This window comes from Diabrotica virgifera, chromosome 10 (genome assembly GCF_917563875.1).
Source record: "Diabrotica virgifera virgifera chromosome 10, PGI_DIABVI_V3a".
Lineage (NCBI taxonomy): Eukaryota > Metazoa > Arthropoda > Insecta > Coleoptera > Chrysomelidae > Diabrotica > Diabrotica virgifera.
The window spans coordinates 30,451,784-30,475,696 of NC_065452.1; the positions used below are offsets into that span (position 1 = coordinate 30,451,784).

A 23,913-nucleotide genomic window follows, 5' to 3' on the forward strand; every position below is an offset into this window, starting at 1 on the left:
ACGTTCTGTCCAAAAACTATGCTAGGTAACAGGAACTAGGAAAGCTCAAAAATAAAGCAAGGGAAATTCGTCAAAAAGTAATAAAGGCTCGCCACGATCGTTTAACTGTCCAATCAGCTGGAAGACACCCAACCATTTCTCACCTGCAGCTCCAAAGGTAGCTTTTGGAAGCTACAGGTGTAACTGTTTCAGTTGAAACGATAAGAAGAAAAGTTCGTACCAAGAAGTATACAGCAGGAGACAGTTATGGGTTCCCGAGTTATTCAGGCAGCACAAGATTGATCGCCTAAATTGGTGTCTTCATCACCAAAACTGGAACATTGGGAATTGACAAAATGTGCTATTTTCAGAAAATGAAACAACCAGAACAATTAAATATATTCCTAAAGAGCCTGGAAAATACAAAGAAACACTAAGACATAGTAACACACCAAACATTACTGGCGATCCCAATCAAACATGGGAACATACAAAGACGTGGATTATAGACGCAATAAATATTACAAACCCCAAAGAAACCCAACAGAAAGAAAAACACTGGATGACTGATGAGACACTGAACCTAGTAGAAGAACGAAGAAATATTAGAAACAACGCTGCAAATCTAACAGAAACTGAAAACAAGATAGCAGATGTAAACAGACGCATAAAATCATCAAGTAGAAGAGACAAAAATAATCACATTAAAGAAATATGCAAACAACTAGAAGAACACGCCGACCGTCAAGAATCTAGAGAACTGTTTGCCAAAGTGAAATACTTAACTAAAGAGTTTAAACCACAAACGCAGGTCATTAAAGATAACTTGGGAAACAATAGCAACGACATGGAAACAATACTGTGAAATGCTGTTTCGTAGTGACCATGAAGACGTGAATCCAGAAGAAATAAATGACGAAAAGGAACCACATATTTTAAAATCGGAAATAGAAACCGCAATAAAAAAATTGAAAACTAGAAAATCTCAAGAAGATGGAATCACAGCGGAAGCACTTAAAGAAATGGGAGACATAGGAGTTGAAGTGATGTTCAAACTGTGTAATGAAATCTGGAACACAGGAAAATGGCCAGATGATTGGTGTAAGCTTACTTTCATACCCATTTATAAGAAAGGCTCACCAACTGATTGTAATAACTACCGCACTATAGCCCTGATCTCCCACGCAAGTAAAGTCCTTCTAACTATAATTAACGAGAGATTAAAATCAATACTTTTACCACAGATCCCACAAGAACAATGTGGATTTGTCCCTGGAAGAGGCACACGAGAACAAATTCTTAATCTCAGACAAATTATAGAAAAATCTAGAGAATTTAATCTAGAAACATATTTGTGCTTCGTCGACTACTCGAAAGCGTTCGATAATGTAAAGTGGCATAAAATGTGAGGAATACTGAGAGACATGGGTACCCCCGAACATCTAATATACCTGCTGAAACAACTGTATATCAACAACACAGCAAACGTAAGAGTCAACAACACATACTCCGATAATTTTAAACTAAAAGCCGGTGTTCGTCAAGGATGTATTATCTCTCCCACATTATTCAATATATATAGCGAACACATCATGCGCATTGTATTCGACGGATGGCTAGGAGGAATATCAGTCGGAGGCCGAAAATTCAGCAATCTCCGCTATGCTGACGACACTTTAGTACTAGCATCATCAACAAATTAACTTGAATATATCATGTACAGACTAGATACTATTAGTCGTGAATATGGACTTAAAATTAATGTACAGAAGGCCAAGGTAATGATAATCGATCGAATTAGAAATAACCAGCCGGAAATACGAAACGTAGCGGGGTTTGAAGTGGTAAGCCGTTTCAATTACTTAGGTTCTGTTATCACAAACAATGGTGGATGCGAAGAAGAAATACGCCGACGCCTTACAATGGCCAGATCAGCAACGGTCAAACTCACTAAAATATGGAAAGATACGGCCATAACCAGGAACACGAAACTGCGCCGGGTACGGACGCTTATCTTTCCTATCGCTACCTATGCTTCAGAAACTTGGACCATTAAAAAGTCCGACTCACGACGTATAATGGCCTTTGAAATGTGGGTATATCGAAGAATGATGCGCATACCCTGGACAGCACATCGCACAAATATCTCAATATTATCAGAACTCGACATCAACACTAGGCTTACCACCATCATCAACCAAAATATATTGAGGTACTCTGGACACATTACCAGACGAAGAGAAGGCATGGAGAGGTTGGTGGTTGAAGGCAAGGTAGAGGGTAAAAGAACTCGAGGAAGATCGCCACTCCGATGGTCAGACCAAATAAAATGCGCCACCGGTTACTCTCTGTCTGAGGCAGCACACCGCGCCCAGGAGAGAGAAGAATGGATAGCAACCATTCGTCAAATACCATAACGTCACCACATCCTTACGAAGGATAAAGGATAGAGGAGGAGGCTATTTTCAGAAAAAGTCAGGATTTGTGTAACATCAGACGACCCACGAAATCGTGTACTTAGAGATCGAGGAAGGCAAGTAAGAACGAAAACTGTCAGATCTGTTCACAAATATACAAGGGGAAGTGTAATGTTCTGGAGAGGAATTGTGATCCGTAAAAAAAACTCCCTTGATTTTCATCCAATCAACTTTAACTGCTCACAGGTATGTTGATACTGTAGTTAGGCTCTGGAGAGGTGCAACAGGAGAAAATTTAACTTTTATGCATGATAATAGACCTCCACATACCATTAGAGTGACTAGAGACATCATTAAAGCAGAAGGTATCCCTTGTTTGGAGTGGCCTGCTTGCTCACCCGAGCTGAACCCTATAGAGTATTTGTGGGATATACTTAAAAGAAAAATTAGAGCTCGCCGGGATAATTCACAAAACACCGCACGGCTAACAAGCTGCTCTTGAAGAATAGAGCAACCTACCACAACAAAATGTTGATAATTTGATTATGAGCGTGCCCACGCAAACTGGAGTTTGCATAAGGACTAGAGGAGATAACACTGACTACCACAAAAAAAAAAACAAAAAAACTAAATAAAAACAATTTAAACATTATTCGTTTGACATTGAAATTTTTTATGCTATTGACTTTAAAACAACTAGTTTCAGTTTGTTTCTTAAATACTTTATTGTTTTATTTAATTGTTATTAAATTGCTTTAAAATAAATATTGTTCGTGAGATCTTCGTGTGTTCGTTTTTTTAAATTCGCACGAAATAATAAGAAATGTCAGATGATTTCATATAAGTTTGGTTGTGTGTAATCTAAAAAATATTATTTGACAAGATAATTTCCGTATAATTTGAATAATATTAAAATATTTATGTTCTAAAATGCTTTCTAAATTTTCACATTAAAAATATAAATCTTATAACAATATAGTGGTTTAAGCTGTCTCAATCCGTGTTTACTATTTGCTAGTTAATGAAATAAGCAATAAAATTATTTCAATTTGAATATTTCTTAACTGGTACTCATTCTGTGAAAGGACCCCGCACAAACCTTATGGAAAATAGGTCCCAGTGAATTTCGTTCATACTTTGGGAAAATACCCTTTGAAGCATCCTGATAAAAAGTTCTCATGGGCACAACTCAATCGTATGAAGGATTTTCAAGATATAGAGGCCCAAACTCGGAAAGTTATAAGATTTACGGGGTATTCCAATTCCGTGAGTTACTGGTTATTTGGCAACATGTAGAAGTTTGGATCAAGGAAAAGTACTAGTAGTCTAGGATTTTTTCCTGGCTATCCAATGGCGACTTTTACTTTGACCTTGATCTTCAACGGACGTCATCTTCTAGAGTTTCGAGGGTTTTCCGCATTCAATTGATATAAACAGATTACTCTTGGATTTTTGGGATCGCTAAACACGAATATGGCATCAGAATTGCCCTCCGAATGACGTGATGGCCAGGGCCTCTGCAAGGGACGTCATCTTCTAGAGTTTCAATGGTTTTCGGCATTTAATTGGTGCAAATGAATTACTGGAGGGTTTTTTGAGGTCGCTATACACGAATATGCCACCAGAACCTATTCCCGGAGTACCTGATTTCCAAGGTCAATGAAAGGGGCTCCTGGAGTTTCGAGGGTCTTTGGTACTACATTAATACAAACGGATTAGCTATAGGTTTTTGGGGTTCCTCAACACGAATACGTGATCAGCACAGACACAGGAGCACCTGGTGCGTAAGACAGGCTATCTTCTGGAGTTGCGGAGGAGTCAAATGGATTACTCTTAGGTTTTTGGGGCTGCCGAACATGCATGCATGCATACTACCGAACATGCACTATGGCACGCCATCTTCTGGAGTTTCGAGGGTTTTCAGCATTAAATTGATGAAAACGGATTACTCATGACTTTTTGGGGTCGCTTACGCCAACGTGCCATCAGATTCGACCCAAGTGTTTTAATAAGTGTCATATTTGGACAAAGGCCTCCCCATGAGTAATCCGTTTACATCAATGTAGTACCAAAGACCCTCGAAACTCCAGGAGCCCCATTTATTGACCTTGGGAACCAGGTGCTCCGGGAGTAGGTTCTGGTGACATATTCGTCTTAGCGACCTCAAAAAACCCTCCAGTAATTCATTTGCATCAATTAAATGCCGAAACCTATTGAAACTCTAGAAGATGACGTCCCTTGCAGTGGCCCTGGCTACCACGTCATCCGGAGGTCAATTCTGATGGCATATTCGTGTTTTGCGATCCCAAAAACCCATGAGTAATCTGTTTATATCAATTGAATGCCTAAAACCATCGAAACTCTAGAAGATGACGTCCGTTGAAGGTCAAGGTCAAAGTAAAGGTCGCCATTGGATAGCCAGGAAAAAATCCTAGGCTACTACAGTAGAACCCCGCAAATCCGAACTAATTGGGGGGACAGCCTGTTCGGATTCCGAAAAGTTCGGATTATCCGAAAGTTAGCCTAAGAAGCTAACGAAGATGATTTTTAAAAGATTTGGACTGCCACCTATCCCTTTATGAAACTGTCATCAAACCGCGTGTATATCTCAGCGTTTGATTTTTCATAGCCTCCGCCCACCAGCCAGGAAGCTTCCTGATTGGTCGGTTTTAGCTTTGGTAATTTTTCTACGTCTTACTTTAAGCCCTCGAAGGGTATAAATTTAAGTGAATCTTCTGATTCGCTCTCTTACATCTTACCACTAACTTCGTAACGAGCGCTCCTACGAGCTGGGGCTTCGGCTCCAACACGGCCTTTGGCCGCGTCACAGGCGATATGCCTCGTGAAATTTGAGATCCTGTGCTGCTGCTTCAACAACTTCAACTGTGCCTACTTATTTCAACCACCTAGAACCCTCTTGCCTTACAGGGTGCTAGATTCAAGCAAAACACGATAAAAGATACGCCTAGAAAGGCATCCTACGAGAGGAAACACCAACCTCTCACCTAGGACACAGCACAACCTTTCCTACGACGACAGGAATGGAGAGCATCTTGGAGGTAGGCTTCCTGCTGATCACAAGCCGTTATTTTTACACCCCCAGATGACAAAACTCTATCCGCACATTTATGCCTCGAATATTCTAAAGCTGAAAAATATTTAGATCACTGAAATATTAAATCGCTAACGCCAGTAGTTTAGGGGACATGGGAATTCGGCCATGTAAATGATTCATTTAATTTGTAATCTGGATATTGATTACACTATGTTTCTCATGTTTCTTATCTTTTTCAATGTTTTCGTTCATAGTATACCATGGAAAATGTGTATTATGCACATTCCTTTATTGATTGTGTTTAGTCTAACTCGACGCTTTTATTTACCCATTAGTGTTCCAGTGTTTAATACTATAGCTAGCATCTTACGTAATTATTTTCTCACATAATAAACATGTTTTTAAATTTTTATTTTGAATTTTTAAAATTTTTTTTCACTTTCCGTTGGTTCGGATTTGCCGAAAGTTCGGATTTGCGGGGTTCGGATTTGCGGGGTTCTACTGTAGTACTTTTCCTTGATCCAAACTTCTACATGTTGCCAATAACCAATAACTCACGGAATCGGAATACCCCGTAAATCTTATAATTTTTCAAGTTTGAGCCTCTATATCTTGAAAATCCTTCATACGATTGAGCTGTGCCCATGAGAACTTTTTATCAGGATGCTTCAAAGAGTATTTTCCCAAAGTATGAACGAAATCCACTGGGACCTATTTTCCATAAGGTTTGTGCGGGGTACTTTTATAACAATTCTATTGTATTTACTAAAACTCACGATTGGACTTCGCTATTTTTTTTCCAATTTTTCGAAACTGTTATAACTATTAAAACAAAAATTAAAACAATTAGAAAATTCAAAATCACTATTATTAAAAATTGAGATTTTACACAGAACTTGTCAACGTCGCGAATCGGCCCTATAGTAAAAATATCCAAATCTACAGCTAAGCAGTTCTCCGCCATAATTTGAAATTTGCTAGCGCGCAATGCCTATTCCTATATCGGTTCACCTGTAAGCTGAAACTAACATAATATATTATATGACTATATTTACCTTAAATGGATGGATACTTTTCTGCAAAGGCATTAAACTTGCTATATACCTCTCTAAAGGAATCATAAAACTTTGTGTCAGTTCTAATAAATGTCTTCTTAAAATAGCCGATTGTACTTCAAACGGCCTCTTCGAGGTGACTCCACTCAAAAGCTTCTTAATTATATTTTTGTCTTTTTGGAGGAACGGCTTATACGCCGTGAAAACACCGGGGCTATTGTCAATCATTTTTGTTGGAGCAGTTTTCTTGAGTTTATATTTTTGAGCTTGACCTAAATTCACAAACATACAATTGTCTTATCTTTAAAGTCTCAATAATAGTTATTTATGTATCAAGTCAGTAAAGTTACTCTTTATCGAACGAGTCTGATATTATGAGCAGAGCGAGCGTTAGCGAGTGAGGCGAATAACAGACGAGTTCGATAAAGAGTCTTTACTGACGTGGTGCATACAAAATTTTATCGTCAATCATAAAAAACATTAACACTTCCTTAATTACATCCTAATGAAAAAAGAGTGTGTGTCCTTGGTACGCATGTAAGACGTTATACCTCTATTATTATAATTTTAACGAAATAAATATATTTTAAACAGTTTAATTGTATTTTTATTTAAATATTAAACCAATTTTAACACTAAATATAAAATACCAAAAATTAAAAATACCCTTAATAGTTACGTTATTGTTTATGAAGTGTAGCCTTCCGCATTCCAATTGCTTTTCCCTTGATGAATAGTAGAAAATCTAAATAAATATATTTGCTAACAAATTATCATTAATATCTGTCACCGTCCTATATACAGTGCCGGCAAAAAAATCTTTACATTGCCAAATAAATCACCAAATTTGAAGACAATTTGCATGCGTTCTGTCTGCACTTGGAGGGGAGGATAGGGGAGGGGGATAGCGTACTTGCGACGGCAATTGTCTGGAGTTTACGGACCGCTTAGCTTATTTGGGTATTCTGCGCGTTTGCACTGTAAACAGTTGGCTTTGTGCGGGTAGTCAGTGTTAAACTTCGTCTTATTTACCTCGTAAAGTTTGAGATTGTCAAATTCTAAATTGAACTGACAAATATGGGTCGAAAGAAATTCACAAAAGAGGAGAAGGTTCGTGCTTTAACATTGCTGGAGAAAGGAGACTCTGTAATTACCGTAGCACGTGATATTGGTGCTTCAAGAGGGGCTATTTATCAACTGAAACGTTGCAGCCGAACGTTTCAGTTGATAAATAGCCCCTATTGAAGCACCAATATCACGTGCTACGGTAATTACAGAGTCTCCTTTCTCCAGCAATGTTAAAGCACGAACCTTCTCCTCTTTTGTGAATTTTCTTTCGATCCATATTTGTCAGTTCAATTTAGAATTTGACGATCTCAAACTTTACGCGGTAAATGAGAAGAAGTTTAACACTGACTACCCGCACAAAGCCAACTGTTTACAGTGCAAATGCGCAGAATACCCTAAATAAGCCAAGCAGTCCGTAAACTACAGATAGTTACCGTCGCAAGTACGCTATCCCCCTCCCCTCCAAGCGCAGACAGAACGCATGCAAATTGTCTTCAAATTTGGTGATTTATTTGGCAATGTAAAGATTTTTTTTGCCGGCACTGTATAATCGAATTAACAAAAACACCATTTCATAATACAGGGTGTCCAGAAACTCTACCGACAAACGAAGACAGGAGATTTTTTAGATAATTTTAAGATAATTTAACCCAATTCACCTAGTCCGAAAATGTTTCCTAAGGGAGCTAGAGCTCTTTGAAGATGGCGTCATGTAATTAGTTTTTCTTAAATAACTCCAGAACGTTTCTATTTAGAAAAACGAAAATTGGTATGCATATTTACTTTCCAGAAATGAATCGATTCCATCGATTGTGAATTTCTAGTACCGGTCATAGGCGTCCGTTTTGGGTAGGGCAACGGTTATTTTATCGCATAACTTTTTTGTCTTTAACTTTTAAGTCTTTTTGACACTGGATTATTAAATTGTGAGGTATTCTAGTGCTAAAAGGTACTCTTATTTTAAGCCGGTAGGACACACCGTTTTCTATAAAAATCGATTTGAAAGTTTTTCGTTTTTGGAATTTGAAAAAAATTTTCAAAAAAAAAGACGATGTATTTTACTAACTTAAAGCAAGAGTAACTTTTAGTACTCGAATACCTCATAATTTAATAATCTAGTGTCAAAAATGCTTAAAAATTAAGGACAAAAAGTTACGCTATAAAGTAACTGTTGACTTACCCAAAACGGACGCCTATGACCGGTACTAGAAATTCGCAATTAATGAAATCGATTCATCTCTGGAATATAAATAAATGTACCAGTTTTCGTCTTTCTAGATAGGTTTTTTTGAATTTTTTTTTTAATTTAAAGAACGAAAAATTTTCAAATCGATTTTTCTAGAAAACGGTGTGTCCTACCGGCTTAAAACAAGAGTACCTTTTAGCACTAGAATACCTCACAATTTAATAATACAGTGTCAAAAATGCTTAAAAATTAAAGACAAAAAAGTTATGCGATAAAATAACCGTTGCCCTGCCCAAAACGGGCGCCTATGATCCGTACTAAAAATTTGCAATGGATGGAATATATTTATCTCTGGAAGATAAATACGCGTACCAATTTTTGTTTTTCTAAATAGAAGCGTTCTGGAGGTATTTAAGAAAAACTCATTACGAGACGCCATCTTCAAAGAGCTCTAGCTCCCTTATGCTACGGCTCCACGGGCTGGAAATTGACGCTAGCAGTAGCCGCAAAACTAACTTAAGGTTCCGCAGAACGGAATAGGAATAGCCGAACTGTACCGACTACAGGACTTGTGCGTAGTCGGTTCAGTTCGGCTATTCCTATTCCGTTTCGTGGAACCTTAAGTTCGTTTTGCGGCTACTGCTAGCGTCAATTTCCAGCCCGTGGAGCCGTAGCCTTAGGAAGCATTTTCGGACTAAGTGAATAGGGTTAAATTGTCTTAGAATTATCTGAAGAATCTTCTGTCTTCGTTTGTCGGTAGAGTTTCTGGACACCCTGTATATTTGCATTAATACAAAACTTAAAAGAGTTAAGAATTTTATTAATTTTAGACGAAATAACAATTTCATTTGACAGTAATGACGATGACGATGACAGAATGCTTTTGCATGATGGCGGATTTCGATGTTTAATCGATAGTTGTTCAAGTAATCAATATTGAATAAGTGCCTAGTTACTAAATCTGTAAAGTTTCGATTTATGTTTTATGAATATAATTGCAAAATACTACAGAATTTCACTTTCTGACATAAATTTAATTAATAATAAAGTAAATTTTGTACAATATTTTTAAAAATTAAAGTAAATAAATTTTAAGTTCACTCAAATAAATACATAATCGATTACTGCCATCGACCGCTTACATTCAATCTCAGTTAATTTGATTAATCACGGCAGGTAAAGTAAAATTCTTCTTTCAGTACAATAAAGTGTTACTTTACTCCCACAAATGGCGTCAAATGAGTACAATAATGAATGACTAGTGATGGTTGGCGATAAAATAATTTTTTTGTTGATACACTCGGGTGCAAAAAAATTGATCCATGGGTATTTTTTGATGAAGAATGAAAACGTTTGAAGATTTAACTTTTAAATCAGGTAAAGATATAAAAGTATATGTTAAATTAAAATAATTTTTACAGATTATCCAAAAAAGTAGAGACGTACGCCAAAACTCGAAAATAGAAAAATATTCAACACTTTCTGAAATTAAAAAAAAACATGGATAATAAATTAATATCTAGTGTTTCCCTCTCGGACCCTTATAAAAGCCTGTAGACGTGTCGGCATTGAAGTAATTAACCTCTGTATATCAAATTGATCCCGTTAGTCCCATATTCCCCGAAGAGCCGCTCCGACTTCAGCCAAGTTCCGACGTCTTCCCATCATATCCCATAGATGTTCTATGGGATTGAGATCGGGGCTGCCAGCTGGCCAGTTCATACAGACAATTTCCACCTCTTCTAAATATTGATTGAAGATTCCTGCACGGTGAGGACGCGCGTTGTCGTCCACAAAAATAAAATTAGGTCCAATGAAAGGAGCAAAAGGTACCACATGCTGATCTAAAATACTTGTTATGTATCTTGCAGCCATCATTGAACCTCTATCCACAACAACTAAATTAGTATGGGCTTCTGAACTTATAACAGCCTAAACCATAACAGAGCCCCCGATAACTTATTCTGTCCGCCATATTGCATTGAAAATATCGCTTTCCTTGTCTTCTCGAAATCTTTTCTTGGCCATCTGGTGACCTCAGACAAAATCTGGACTCATCTGAGAACAATACATTGCTCCAATCTGCAGGACTCCCATTTTCATGTTCTCTTGCAAAGGCAAAGCGAGCTCTGCGATGTTCTGTGGATGGTAGTGAAGATAAGGCTGGACTTCTGGATAATAAATTATCCTCTACAAGTCGTCGACGAACTGTTCATCTGCTTACATCTGCATTTCTTATTCGCTCAAAAGATTTGCCAGTTCAACTGAAGCCGATGCTTAGATGCCGATTTCTCAAACATGATAAGACCAAAAATCGATCGTCTCGTTCGGATGTTGCTCTTCTACGACCTGGTCCAGGTCTTCTTGTGAAGATAACGGTGTCATTAAAACGCCGAACTGCTCTTTGAACCGTAGATCGACTAACGTTTAACATTTCAGCTGCATAATATTGGCTACGACCATCTTGAATTAAAGGCACCGCTCTTGCAGCATCTGTTGAAGTTAGAGACATTTAGGAAGGATAATTAAATAAAAATATAACACGTTTTGAAAATAAAATCACTACACTAGTATGGTCATTGAACTAAAAACAACACTCAATAAATATGTGCTTGCTAACTGAGGCAATCTTTGAAATAAAAAAAAAACCTGAAATACCAATTACTCCAGGGAAATAAGCTAGAAATAGACCATGTTCGGGACACTCAAAGATCCAGGTAGCTGACTACGTTTTTAGTTATTGTAAACCTATAGGAAGAAAATCTACCTGTTTCCTGCATAGAGTTCGCGTCCGTTTTTAATTTATTGCAAAAATCGGGATTTTTTCGATTTTTTGAACCCCATTCAAAAGCTAAATAGTTGACATAAAATTACAAAAAATAATTTTTTAGAACATTGAAAACCGTTCAAAATGCCGATTTTTGAAAGTTAAAAAGTTAATTTGTTGCTACGCAAACTGCAAACTAAGTGAAACTCGTTATTTGTTAATAACTCTTACTAAAACTACCTCAGAACTTTAGTGTTTCACCCAAAGTTGGGTATTGGGGTACTTAACAAACGGATCTAGGACGTTTCATCGCCGCCGGTTCATCGCCGCCAGTTCATCGCCGGCCGATTCATCGCCGGCCGATTCATCGCCAGTCAGTTAATCGTTAACTGATATATTTCCGAATTTTCTACCAATTCTCGACAGTTACATTTATTATTTATTTTTAGGAAATGCAAGATATGACCATTCCCGTTGCCATACTTAACCTTTTAATAGACTTTTAAACTTTTATAATATAAAATATAATTTAACACTACAAATTTAATATTATTTAGTATCAAATTTAGGGGAAGTAGAAATAGAACAGTAAATTAATATAATAATATTGTATATCTTTTTATTTGTCATAAGTTTTGAACTGAATTTAACGTCGTGTCGTGTCATCTCCCATAATACTGGGCGATGAATCGGCGGCATCGAAACGGCGGCGATGAACCGGCGGCGATGAAATGTCCCATTCCGTTAACAAACTTTAAAAATTTGAGACCGATCCATTAATTAGTTTAAAGAGTTATTCTATTTGTTTATCCCAGAGACCTTTATTTTGCAATAACATAAGACAGAAAATAATGAAGATAGGGCAATTCTGAGTATGCCAAATCAAAGTAGAAGAGTGATATCAAAATGTACTAAAAAAAGATAAAAAAATGATCTAATATAGTCAAAAATCCTAGTGCCAAATTTTTGAAATTTTGTAGTTTATAAACAATTAGAATAACTTTAAAAATATTGTCCGTAGGTTGTTAGGGGTGTTAATTTTTTTCTTGCAAACTGACGATTTATTTATTGCTCTTAAAACCGGTTGAGATATGCAAATGAAGCTTGGTTTGTTGTTAAAAGATAGTTATTGTGCATTTTTTGACGAATTTATTTTATGTTCAACATTGGCGCACATAAGGGTCATATTACGCGTATGCACGCCAATGGTGAATATTAAATTCCTAATTGTACAAAGTGTATTCCTATACACTTTGTATATCAAAAAATGTGCAATAACTACCTCTCAAAATCCACCAAATTTCATTTGCATATCTTAACCAGTTTTAGAGCAATAAGTAAATCGTCAGTCCGTAAGAAAAAGTTCAACACCCCCTATATCGGAAACGAAGCATTTGCCGACATACGTTTATAAAGCAAACTGTCATTATTTTTCATGCAGAATTACACTGTCGAGTCATTATATGGCAGTGTCCGTGTTTAAAAGATATTTCTGCTTTATACATACGGCGGGCCATATGGCTTGTTTTTCGTTGTTTTAAGGTGAAGGGATGGTTGAGCTTACTAGCCCACTTGAAATTGAAACCCTTGATAAGAATATATTGCCGTTTTAAGGAATGTGTAGATATTGTAATATGTTTTTAAAGTCAGTCGAGTTTGTAACATTCATCCGATAACATCCGAATAATAACTTTGTTTTAAGCTACTGGTGCGTATTTTTAATAGGGGTAATTTTCTGCAATCGAAAGTTATTTTCTATAATTTAATTTCGAACCTAGGGATCTTTGCGTAAAGTAACTCGTGGACATCCCAACGTAACATACCCCTTAAAGTTTGCCATATTTATTTAAAATCACCCTGTATTGACGAAAAACAAGACTAGTTGTTAAAGTACCTAACTTTTTTATTATCCAACATAAAGGAATGAATAAAAAAAGAGAATGTTAAGAAAATATGAGGCTAGGGTTTTAATTTCAGTATTTTATAAATGCTAGAATATCCCACAGGGTCACGCAAACTTTGAGAAAAATCACAGTTTGATTGGTAGGTACTCCCGGTAAACAATGACAATTTGCCTGTCTAGCAACAATATTATTACAGCGATATTGTTAAAGAATAACGCTATAACATATTAAAAAATTATTGTTCCCATCCTCCTTATTGTTCAATGTATATTCGGAAGAAATAATTAAAAAATCACTCTAAGATGTAACAATTGGAATAAAAGTCAAGATATGCCGATGATACTATACTAATGGCAGAAAATATACAAGACCTACAGGCACTATTAGATAATGTAGTAAATACTAGTGAGGAAAGCGGACTAACGCTTAGCGCTAATAAAACAAAATTTATGACACTTTCCAAAACAAAACACCAAGACATTTTAAACATAAGAGGGGTGCCAATAGAAAAAGTTATACATATATTGCTACAATTATTAATGAAAATTTGACGAGCTAGAGTACATTTAACACATTCGCGGACACGCTGTCATTTTATACACGTATTCTTATAGAGTAAATGACTTCATATGCAGTCATGACCGCGAATGTGTTAACAAGATGAGAAAAGTATTATGCAGTAGAGACCTTAGTTTGCAACTCAAAATAAGAATATTACGTTCATATGTGTTTTCTAGAATAACGAGTGTACAGAAGAAATAAAAATAAGAATTGGACAAGCTAGAGTAATATTTAACAAGATGAGAAAAGTATTATGCAGTAGAGACCTTAGTTTGCAACTCAAAATAAGAATATTACGTTCATATATGTTTTCGTTCGATGCTGCTGTATGGGGTACAGGCCTGGACCTTAAAGAAAGAAATAAGCGATCGACTTGAAGCATTCGAGATGTGGACCTACCGAAGAGTATTAAAAATAAGTTGGGTAGACAGAATAACAAATGTTGAGGTCCGCAGAAAGATGAAAAAGGAAAAGGAAATCATGAATACGATTAAGATAAGAAAGTTACAATATCTCGGTCAAGTTATGAGAGGGGATAAATATGTGTTGCTACAAACCATAATGCAGGGAAAAATACAGGGAAAACGAAGTATTGGAAGAAGACGCATATCCTGGCTCAACAATTTGAGAAAATGGTATAACTGCAGTTCCATCGACTTATTCAGAGCTGCAATCTCAAAAGTGAATACAGTGGAACCTCGATAACTCAATCGGGACCGCGGCCGATCCGGGTTATCGAAAATCCGGGTTAGCCGGAGAATATGGTAAAAATTAATAAAATACGGTATACTTGCAGATAAACTCCGTTATAATTGAAATAACATGAAATATATATGCACAGTACACATCTAAATTACGTATAGTTGTATAGAGTTATAGAGTATTGTTCATTTCTTCACTGGTAAACCACGTTCGCGTTCCGCACAGAACCACACATACAAAGCGTCGTCGAGAGTCTCATTTTTAGCTTTATTAGCTTTGCACCGGCACCGACTGTCCAAACTGTCTTTTGTTATCATTTTGAAACAAAATTCTTCGATTTTAGTTCTATTTTTCTTCCAATCCGATACTGTAGATATACCGACACCATATGATGCTGCAATTGTTTTTAAAGATTCGCCTTTATCAATCCTACCTAATGCTTCTAGTTTCTTTTCCATTGTCACTACAACATTTTTACGTTTTGTTGCCATTACGTAGACAAAAGACACGCAATCACAAACTTATCTGAAGCACGATTATATAACGGAAGCGAAGAATACAACTGTGTACTACACACAATGTGGTCACAATCGCGTGTTATTTAAGAACAGACTAAGACCTTTGTTTAAATTTTTTTTTGAAATATGTAGTCTTTTAGTATTTTTTAAACAATGCTAATACAGTTTGAAATAAATAGGTGTACAAAAAAGGAATAACAGGTGTCTGTTGTTTACGATAATCGGCTCTGCCGCCCTGTGCCATGAGTCATTTTTACTATCGTTTAGTTCAAATTACACAAATACCCATTATCTCTCAAATATTATATTACATACATTTTTATTGTTGAAATGTTTGTCTGATAAAAATCGGTCCGGGTTAACTGGACTTCCGGGTTATCGGGGGCCGACTTATCGGGGTTCCACTGTATGTATAGCCGTGATGATTACCAACCTCCTTAGAGGAGACGGTACCTAAAGAAGAAGATATTAAAAAATCACTTAAATCGGACAACAGGTTTAGAAAATTCGAGACATCAAAAATGACCCATTTTTAAGGTGGTGCGTGAATTTCTTGGAGAAATGAATACAGGGGCAGCTTCCTGAAAACCCAGGGGGTTTTCATAACATTTATGATATGTAATAGTATTAACTGTGTGTCAAATTAATTGTCATCAGATAGTGGACCAATACTTATAATTGAATATGTTTGAATATGAATAAATTAAAATATTACTTACCAATATCATCACTTAAATGTATGGTATGTGGCCAATGGTGTAAGGTTTTTCCAAAAAATGGATTTGTCACTCCTAGGATGACAGGAGGTGGTCCTTGACTTTTACTGGTAAATTGTTTGAATTCACTGTCATGTATTGTAAAATATGGGCGATAATCACCACAGTATTGTAGAGGACATATCAGTCTGGTAAAATACAAAATACAGAGTGAGTTTTACGTATGAAAACCGTCAATTATCTCGGAAACGGCTTGCGCGATGTTTATAGATTTTGGTAGGTAATAGTCTTCTAATGCGACCAATTATATAGTGGTAGTAGTAATTACATTGTTGTCAGATCTTCTGTTTTTCTGGAAATCTAAAGAACTTTCTTATTTCAAATGGAACACCCTGTATATTTTTTGCGTTCTGAAGTCCTTAAGAAATACTAATTTTTATGTTATATTCCCTATACCTAAATGCCATAATTTCTGAGTTATTGCTACATTTATTTTAAACAAATTATAAAAATCAATTTTTTCGGCCCGAGTAGATATTATTTAAGATTCTTTGGTAACAAAAAAGACCTTTTTGTTCCCAATGATCCAAAGAATTTTAAACCATGTCTGCCCGGGCCAAAATAATTGATTTTTATAATTTGTTTAATTTTTTTTTAATAAATGTAGCAATAACTCCCAAATTATGGCATTTAGGTATAGGGAATATAACATGAAAAATAATCAGTATTTCTTAAGGACTTCAAAACGTAAAAAATATACAGGGTGTTCCTATTGAAATAAGAAAGTTCATTAGATTTACAGAAAAACGGAAGATCTGATAACAATGTAATTACCACTATAAAATCGGCCGCATTAGAAAACCCCTACCCACCAAAATCTATAAAAATCGTGCAAGCCATTTCCGAGACAATTGAGGGTTTCCATACATCAAATTCACTCTGTATATTACAACATGAAATAAACATAAAATATACACAACAATGACTCAATTGTTATAGTTTACCTTGTTAATGCTAATACCATTGACGAGCAATGTGTTGGTGACGAGGCCATTACAACTATAGGTTCGGAAACTATCACCAGTTCCCATAGTAAGTGTATATAAGACAAAACGGGCTGGAGTATTTCAAACAGATTTATATCTTCAACATTAGTCTGAATTTGGTTATCTCCAGGTTCACTAAGTAAGGCCAACGTTGAATTAGCTGAAGTAGATAATGGAATATATGTCTGAAAAGGAAAGAAAGAGCAGTGCCTAAGGAAACTTGTATCAGTGATGTAAAAAAGTATAGGTATACCCGTTACAAAGTAACGGGTATTTGTCGAATACCCAAAGTACCGATTCCTTGTTGTTAGAAATACTCGTTACTTTTGGAACAGAATAAAACCAAATACTATAGACTATAATACGTACAACTCTTGACATTTCCCATTAATTTTGTGGCAGCAAACAAAATAGCGCTATCTAGTGGTATGATTTGATAACCACAAACTATGTATTTAAAAGAAAGGTATTTTTATACGATTAAATCAAAATACAAATTTAGTTCGTAGCTATTTTCTTTAATTTTATATTGTTACTTTGTAATTTACATAATTTTTCCTTTTTACTATCGTTAATTTTATTTACATACGCTTTTATTAAAAGATTAAAATATTTATCTATAGAAGTTTTATGACAATTTGTACATACATTTTGGAGAGTTTCTTGTAAGTAACATTTTAATTTTAATTTATATTTAACATTTTCAACACTCTCTTGTATATAATTTTGAAAATACCTTTTGAATATATCATTAATTTTATCTGATGCTCCCTTTGTAAGTTACACCTAAATTTCACACTATCAGGTGTATTCATAGGCGCCCATACCAATGGGTCGTGCCCCCCCCCTAGCTTTTCGGGTGCTCTAAACTATATATTGTCATCCAAAGTATACAAATTGTAATGTGCAAAATCTTCACGTTTGCCCCCCCCCCTAAAAATTTTAATGCGCCCGTGGGTGTATTATTATTAAAATCCTTAGCCCTAATAATAGAAAATAAATTTTTTATACAGTCTTGGCTTAGCCTTCTTGTAAAAACAAATTGCAGCTAAACATCCTCTCATCGGGGTGAATGGGGGCAAAGCAATACACTTTTTAGTTAATTTTGTTGCCATCCTAGGTATTGGCTGAGAATCCATTTTACCGAACCTATCTTTTAAGACATTTTGTGTAAAAATACAAACACAATTTACCAAGATTACGATGTTTACGTTGAGAAAAGGTAGTTATCAACTCGAGCCGACAGAGGCGCTAGTGGCAATGTGCTGCCAGTTTTCTGTGGGAGTTGGATGTATTATAGTCTAGTCTGTATGTATTATATTATGTATTATATATGTCTAGTATGTATTATAGTATTTGATAAAACTAAACCAAACAAGTAAACTAAGCGAAATACCCGGATGTCGGTACCCGTAGCGAAATACCCGCGACGGGGTGTAATGTAAACACTAAAACGCCTGCCGAAATGAGTATCGGTTTCTTTGATAATTAATAATTACACTATTTATTACTTTTACATATTTACTATACAGAGTTTCACGTTAGCGTTGGAGCGTTGCTTAGATAGGCCAATGTATTTCTTATGGACGATAGAAGCGCGTCGATGCCCCACCGTACTGATTTAGAATGAATCGTATATCGGCAGTCGAGTAGCCACCCGTGCCCGAGAGGTTTGGCAACACTGACCTCCATAAGCGCAATGTTCCATTCTTAACGTGAAACGAAGTATACAACTGTAATAAAAAGAATCCTATTGCTTTTTAATTGTACATATCATGTAAAGACATAGGCGGAACGATGGTCCAGAAAAATATTCTATTATTTCACTTTGTGTTAGTTTGAAATATTTGTTTGCTTTGAGTGGATGGGAGCTGAGAACTAGAACTGAGAGGCTTTGTTTCGCATTTAATTATTGGTCTTATATAATTTTTTTCAACAAATTTTTTAAAATCATCGAGTATCAAAATGGATTTTTAAAAAGAAGTGCTGTTTGGTTACGTTTCGATACAATTTCCAATGAAAAAGCTAAGGGTAATATTTTTGTCAAAACATTCTTACAAAAATTGAAGTGTTACAAATTTATGAAAACATGCGAAAAATAAACACCCCACTATAGACATGAATGACACACGACGAGTAAGGACGGAAATTGGGCATATGGACGATATAATTTGGTAGGATTTTGAATATTTTATTTTATTTATCAACGGGCAAGCCCAATTACAATAATGTCAAACTATAAATTCTAACGTGCTATGTACTAAGAGAAGTCATAAAATAGATTTTTCGGGATTCTTCTATATTTTGAATTATATAATTAATAAAGTATTACCAAAGTAGAAAGTAAAATAGTTAATTACTAATTTATTAATCATATTTCGTCACCATTTTGATATTTAGTTGTAATAGTTATTTCATCAGTGGTAAATAAGACTTTGAAAAGTCCTAATAAAAAATTTTCATTTTTGACTTATACTCTTAATACATAGCACTCTAGAATTCATAACACTGACTATATCTACGGTTACAATACAAAAAGTGAATCTGTATTATTATACAAAGCAATACGAAAAGTTATCTATATCAACAAATGCAATACAAAAAGTTATCTATACAAAAAGTTATCTATATCCATTACTCAAGTAAAGAGTACACAAAACCTGACGCAAGAATGAGCCAAAGGTTGCAAAGAAATCTATGTTATCATATTGATTGGCTAGTCTGGCAGTTCTTGAAATGAAGTTGTTAAATCCATAGTTAGTGCGATGTATAGGGTAATGGAAACTAGCTAGAGATCTGGTAGGTCTAGATGGAACATGTATATTAATTTTATTGAGCAAAGAAGAAGCAGCAGCTCTACCATGCAGGATATTGTAAAAATTAATAAGATCTCTCTTCTTATGACGCATAGAGATGGGTGGCATATTTACGCCCGGTTTCCGAAAGGATGATCATCTCAAAAATTATGTAATCGACGATTAACAATAGATTAAATGCGTCAGAAACGTCAAACAAACTAGTTTTAACAACAGTCGATCACCTGACAAAAGATTAATCGTTAGTTAACAACCGATCATGAGTGTTTTGAGTCTCCGAAAGGTCGATTAACCAGTTTCGCTTGTCAAACGGCGGTAAAAATGGACTGTTACCTAATCTGCGACTATCCGTCGATTAACGGGCTGTTAAGAGTTTTTTTAGTTTTTGAATTACTGTAATTAACAAATACCGGGAAAAAATTGTCAAATAACACATATATAAATGATATAAATCATATTATTCAATAACAATAAGATTTTTTTATGGAAGAAATAATTTAAAATATTTATTTATCTTGCAGAACATAGATATCTCGGACATTTTTTATATTTGATTATATAATTTATATTTTTTTTCTTTTAAAAATGTGAGATAACAAGGATGCTAGACTCATAGAGCTATTTTTTGAGAGCCAGAGCTCTAAAAAGCAGAACATAATGATTATAGCGATGTAAATAAGAGGGAAAACGTGTGAGAAATTATAGCAGCTAACTTTGAAGACAATAAAACAGCCGGTAAATAATTTAAAAATAAATATAAAAAGTAAATATATAGACCAAAAATAAAAATACGATTATAAAATATTATAGGTCATAAATAAACTGTTTTATATCTCCAACTCTCGTCACATTACCTAGCCTCATTTTTAAAATGCTCTCGTTCAATTCTTGCTCCAAATAAAAGTGACAGTACGTAAGAGAGAATGTACCTTTAGAATCTAAAGATACAAGTTTGGATTTAGAGGTTAATATAATTGAAATTTTGAAGGATAACAGCCAATTGTGACAGTATCGCTACCAAATTGTATGTCAGATCATCGATTACATGATCTATGATCATGCAATTTTACAATAATTGGCGTTTGAGAAACCCATCACAGGTTAACAGTTGATCAAATCTGACAGCCGATTAGATGATCGGAGATTTGAATAACGTTTCGGAAACCGGCTGTTAATGTAGCAAGTAAATCTGCATCATTGTAGTTGTCCAAGATGTTTAATTTGAAAGCAATCTGTTTAAGGAATTTATGCTCAACACGACACAAGGTCTCAATGTGCACACCATAAAAAGGTGACCATACACAGGACACATACTCAAGATGGGGACGGACAAGAGAGCAATAAAGCGTTTTTAAGGCAGTAATCCCAGTAAAATCCTGTGTGCTTCTTCTGATAAAGCCAAGCATCTGAAATGCCTTGTTGACTACATTATTTAAGTGATCAGAAAGTTGTAGAGTAGCATCCAAAGTAACACCAAGGTCCTTGATGAAAGGTACAGTATCTAGGCAATGCTGTCCAATCTTGTATTCAAAATGGATTGGGGATCTAGATCGAGAAAACGTAATGGCTTTGCATTTAGATGGATTCAGACTCATCCCATTTCTTGTACACCAGTCCAACAAAATGATTAACTCATATTGAAGTTTATCACAGTCATTGGGAGATTTAATCAGACAGCTCAATTTTAAGTCATCGGCAAACAGCAAAAAAAGGGAAGAAGAAAAACATTCGTGAATATCGTTTATAACAATGTTAAACATAAGAGGCCCAAGATGTGATCCTTGAGGAACCCCTGAAGGAACAAGAATTGATTTGGAACAAAAATTACCAATTTTTACTATCTGTCTATGATTAGACAAATAGCTGCCAAACCAAGAAATCAATGGTTCATCAACACCAATCATTCTGAGCTTATGGACCAACATACCATGAGATACCCTGTCGAACGCCTTGGAGAAATCAGTGTAAATTGTATCCACTTGATACCCCCTCTCAAGGGAGTCAAACAAAAAATCTACATAAGTTAATAGGTTAAGCTCAGTAGATCTATGGGACTAAACCCAAATTGTTGATCGATAAGTTTAGGCTCAAGTAAAGGAGTTAAAAAGTCACAAACCAGACTCTCAAACACTTTGGGTATCACACCAAGGACGCTAATAGGATGATAATTATTGACAAGAGATTTATACCCGTCTTTAAATCTAGGCTTAAGAAAACTTTCTTTCCAGTAATCTGGAAAAACACCAGTTTGAAGGGAACAATTAAATATGTAATACAATGGCCTGGAAAGGGGTTAACTGCATTCCTTTAAGAACAAAGGAGGTATACCGTCAGTGCCTGGGCCCTTATTGATATCAAGAGAAGAGAGTTTGGTGTATATTTTTGATATTAAAATGTTATGATTAGTGATATGAGTATTGGATGAAGATAGTTCATGATTGGGCATATTGAGATTACTCTGAGAATAAACTGTGGAAAAATAATCAGCAAACAAATTTGCAATATCTTTGCCTGAGGTACAATATTTGTCGAGATATTTAAGTCCATTAGGAAAAGCACTATTTTTTCTTTTGTTATTAACAAAAGACCAGAATTTCTTGATATTAGAAGATATAGCTGTTTCAGTAGACTGAACATAATATTGTGAGTAGCATTCCAATATGTGTATGTGTAAAAAATTCTGTGCATGTGACAAGTCCAACAGCAGTCGCCATAGCCGAAATCAAATGTTTTCCGAAGAGACAAACCTTGAAAGAAAAAAGGATCCTCTCGTTTGGTGAGGCGAGAGGCCAGTGGCGGCTCGTGGAATTTGAGCAGGGAGGGCGCAGATAATAACAATTGCACACAAAAATTTGCCCTCAGGGATTTAGTAGGAATTTGATCAGGGGCAGCGGGTTTTCATTTTTCTATCGGGTGCAAAGTGGATTTCCATTTACTATTTGAACGGTGTCTTTGCAATTGTTTCCCTAGAATGTTTGCTGAGAACTATTGTAGGTTTATATACGCAGATGGGCAAATATGACGGCAAAGCTTTTGACGCGGCAAACGGTTTCAAGTTCGTAGAAAACATTAAATTGGCGTTACGCAGGTAAACGCAATGAAGGGCAATACTCAAATAGGGGCAATAATTTTTACGACGGGCTGGTCGGCAAATTTCTCAAATTATGGGAAAAACCAACCTTACCGACTTTCGGCTCTGGTCAAAATAAAATAGTTAGGTACAACTTACAGGAACTAGGTACCTACTACATATTTAAATTTTCAAATACAAACAAATTTGATTTATAATAGTTTAATAGTTCTATTCAAGAAATACACTACGACATTGCGTTCATAATAATTAATACATTACAATTACTTTTTAAAATTAAAATCGGCTCTACGGTCTTTCATAGCAATAAATTTTTCCATAACTTTTTCCTCGAAATCATTGATCCCATCATGAAGTAAATTTCGGTTTATGGACATCATAGCTAGGGCATTTAGTCGATCATTAAGCATTGTGTTTCGCAAAAATGTTTTTATGCGCTTAAGGGTTGAAAAACAACGTTCCGATTCTGCAGTTGTCATTGGAGTTGTCACAATAATTTTTAACACCATTATTGTTTCTGCAAAGGTTTCGGCAAGATTATTCTCTAACATAAACGTGAGAATGTTCATAGCTCCAACAATTTCTTTTAAGTCTGGCCTCGAATATATTACTTCTAATTCAGTCTTTAATCTGGTCTTGCATAACACGGGATAACAAGTAATTACAGCATCTAGAATATTAACTGGAAAAGTTTTCCAATATTTTGAGTACATATCTTTGTTGAATAGTTCAGCCGCTTGCAAATGGCCCCGATAAGAGAACCTTTCCTTCATTTGTGTTGTTATTACATCACACACCTCCTTGGCAATAACACTTCGCATATTATCATCAGTTCTTCTTCTTTTAGCACTTTCAAAATTTGATTCAACACTTTCTTTAATTTCATCAGTATCATTTCGAATGTTGGTAATACTTTGCTCAAAAATTTCTAAGTCCTTCTTCAATTCAACACTGTCCTTATTTCTTGATTGGAGTTGATTATAAAGTATATCGACTTGCGGCAAGACTTTATGGAAAATCGTTAACCAAAAC

General features: G+C 35.4%; 1 protein-coding gene across 2 annotated transcripts in view; it reads right to left on the reverse strand.

Moving 5' to 3' along the window:
* The window catches only part of LOC126893171 (protein DENND6A), a 115,477-nt gene that overhangs the window by 51,181 nt on the left and 40,383 nt on the right, over nt 1-23,913 (reverse strand). For both annotated transcript variants that reach the window (XM_050663124.1, XM_050663122.1), the window contains 3 exons: nt 16,933-17,159; nt 15,932-16,116; nt 6,507-6,778 (listed from right to left, as the gene is read on the reverse strand). In XM_050663124.1, coding sequence (XP_050519081.1) covers nt 6,507-6,778; nt 15,932-16,116; nt 16,933-17,159 — 684 coding nt within the window. The remainder of the gene's footprint in view (nt 1-6,506; nt 6,779-15,931; nt 16,117-16,932; nt 17,160-23,913) is intronic.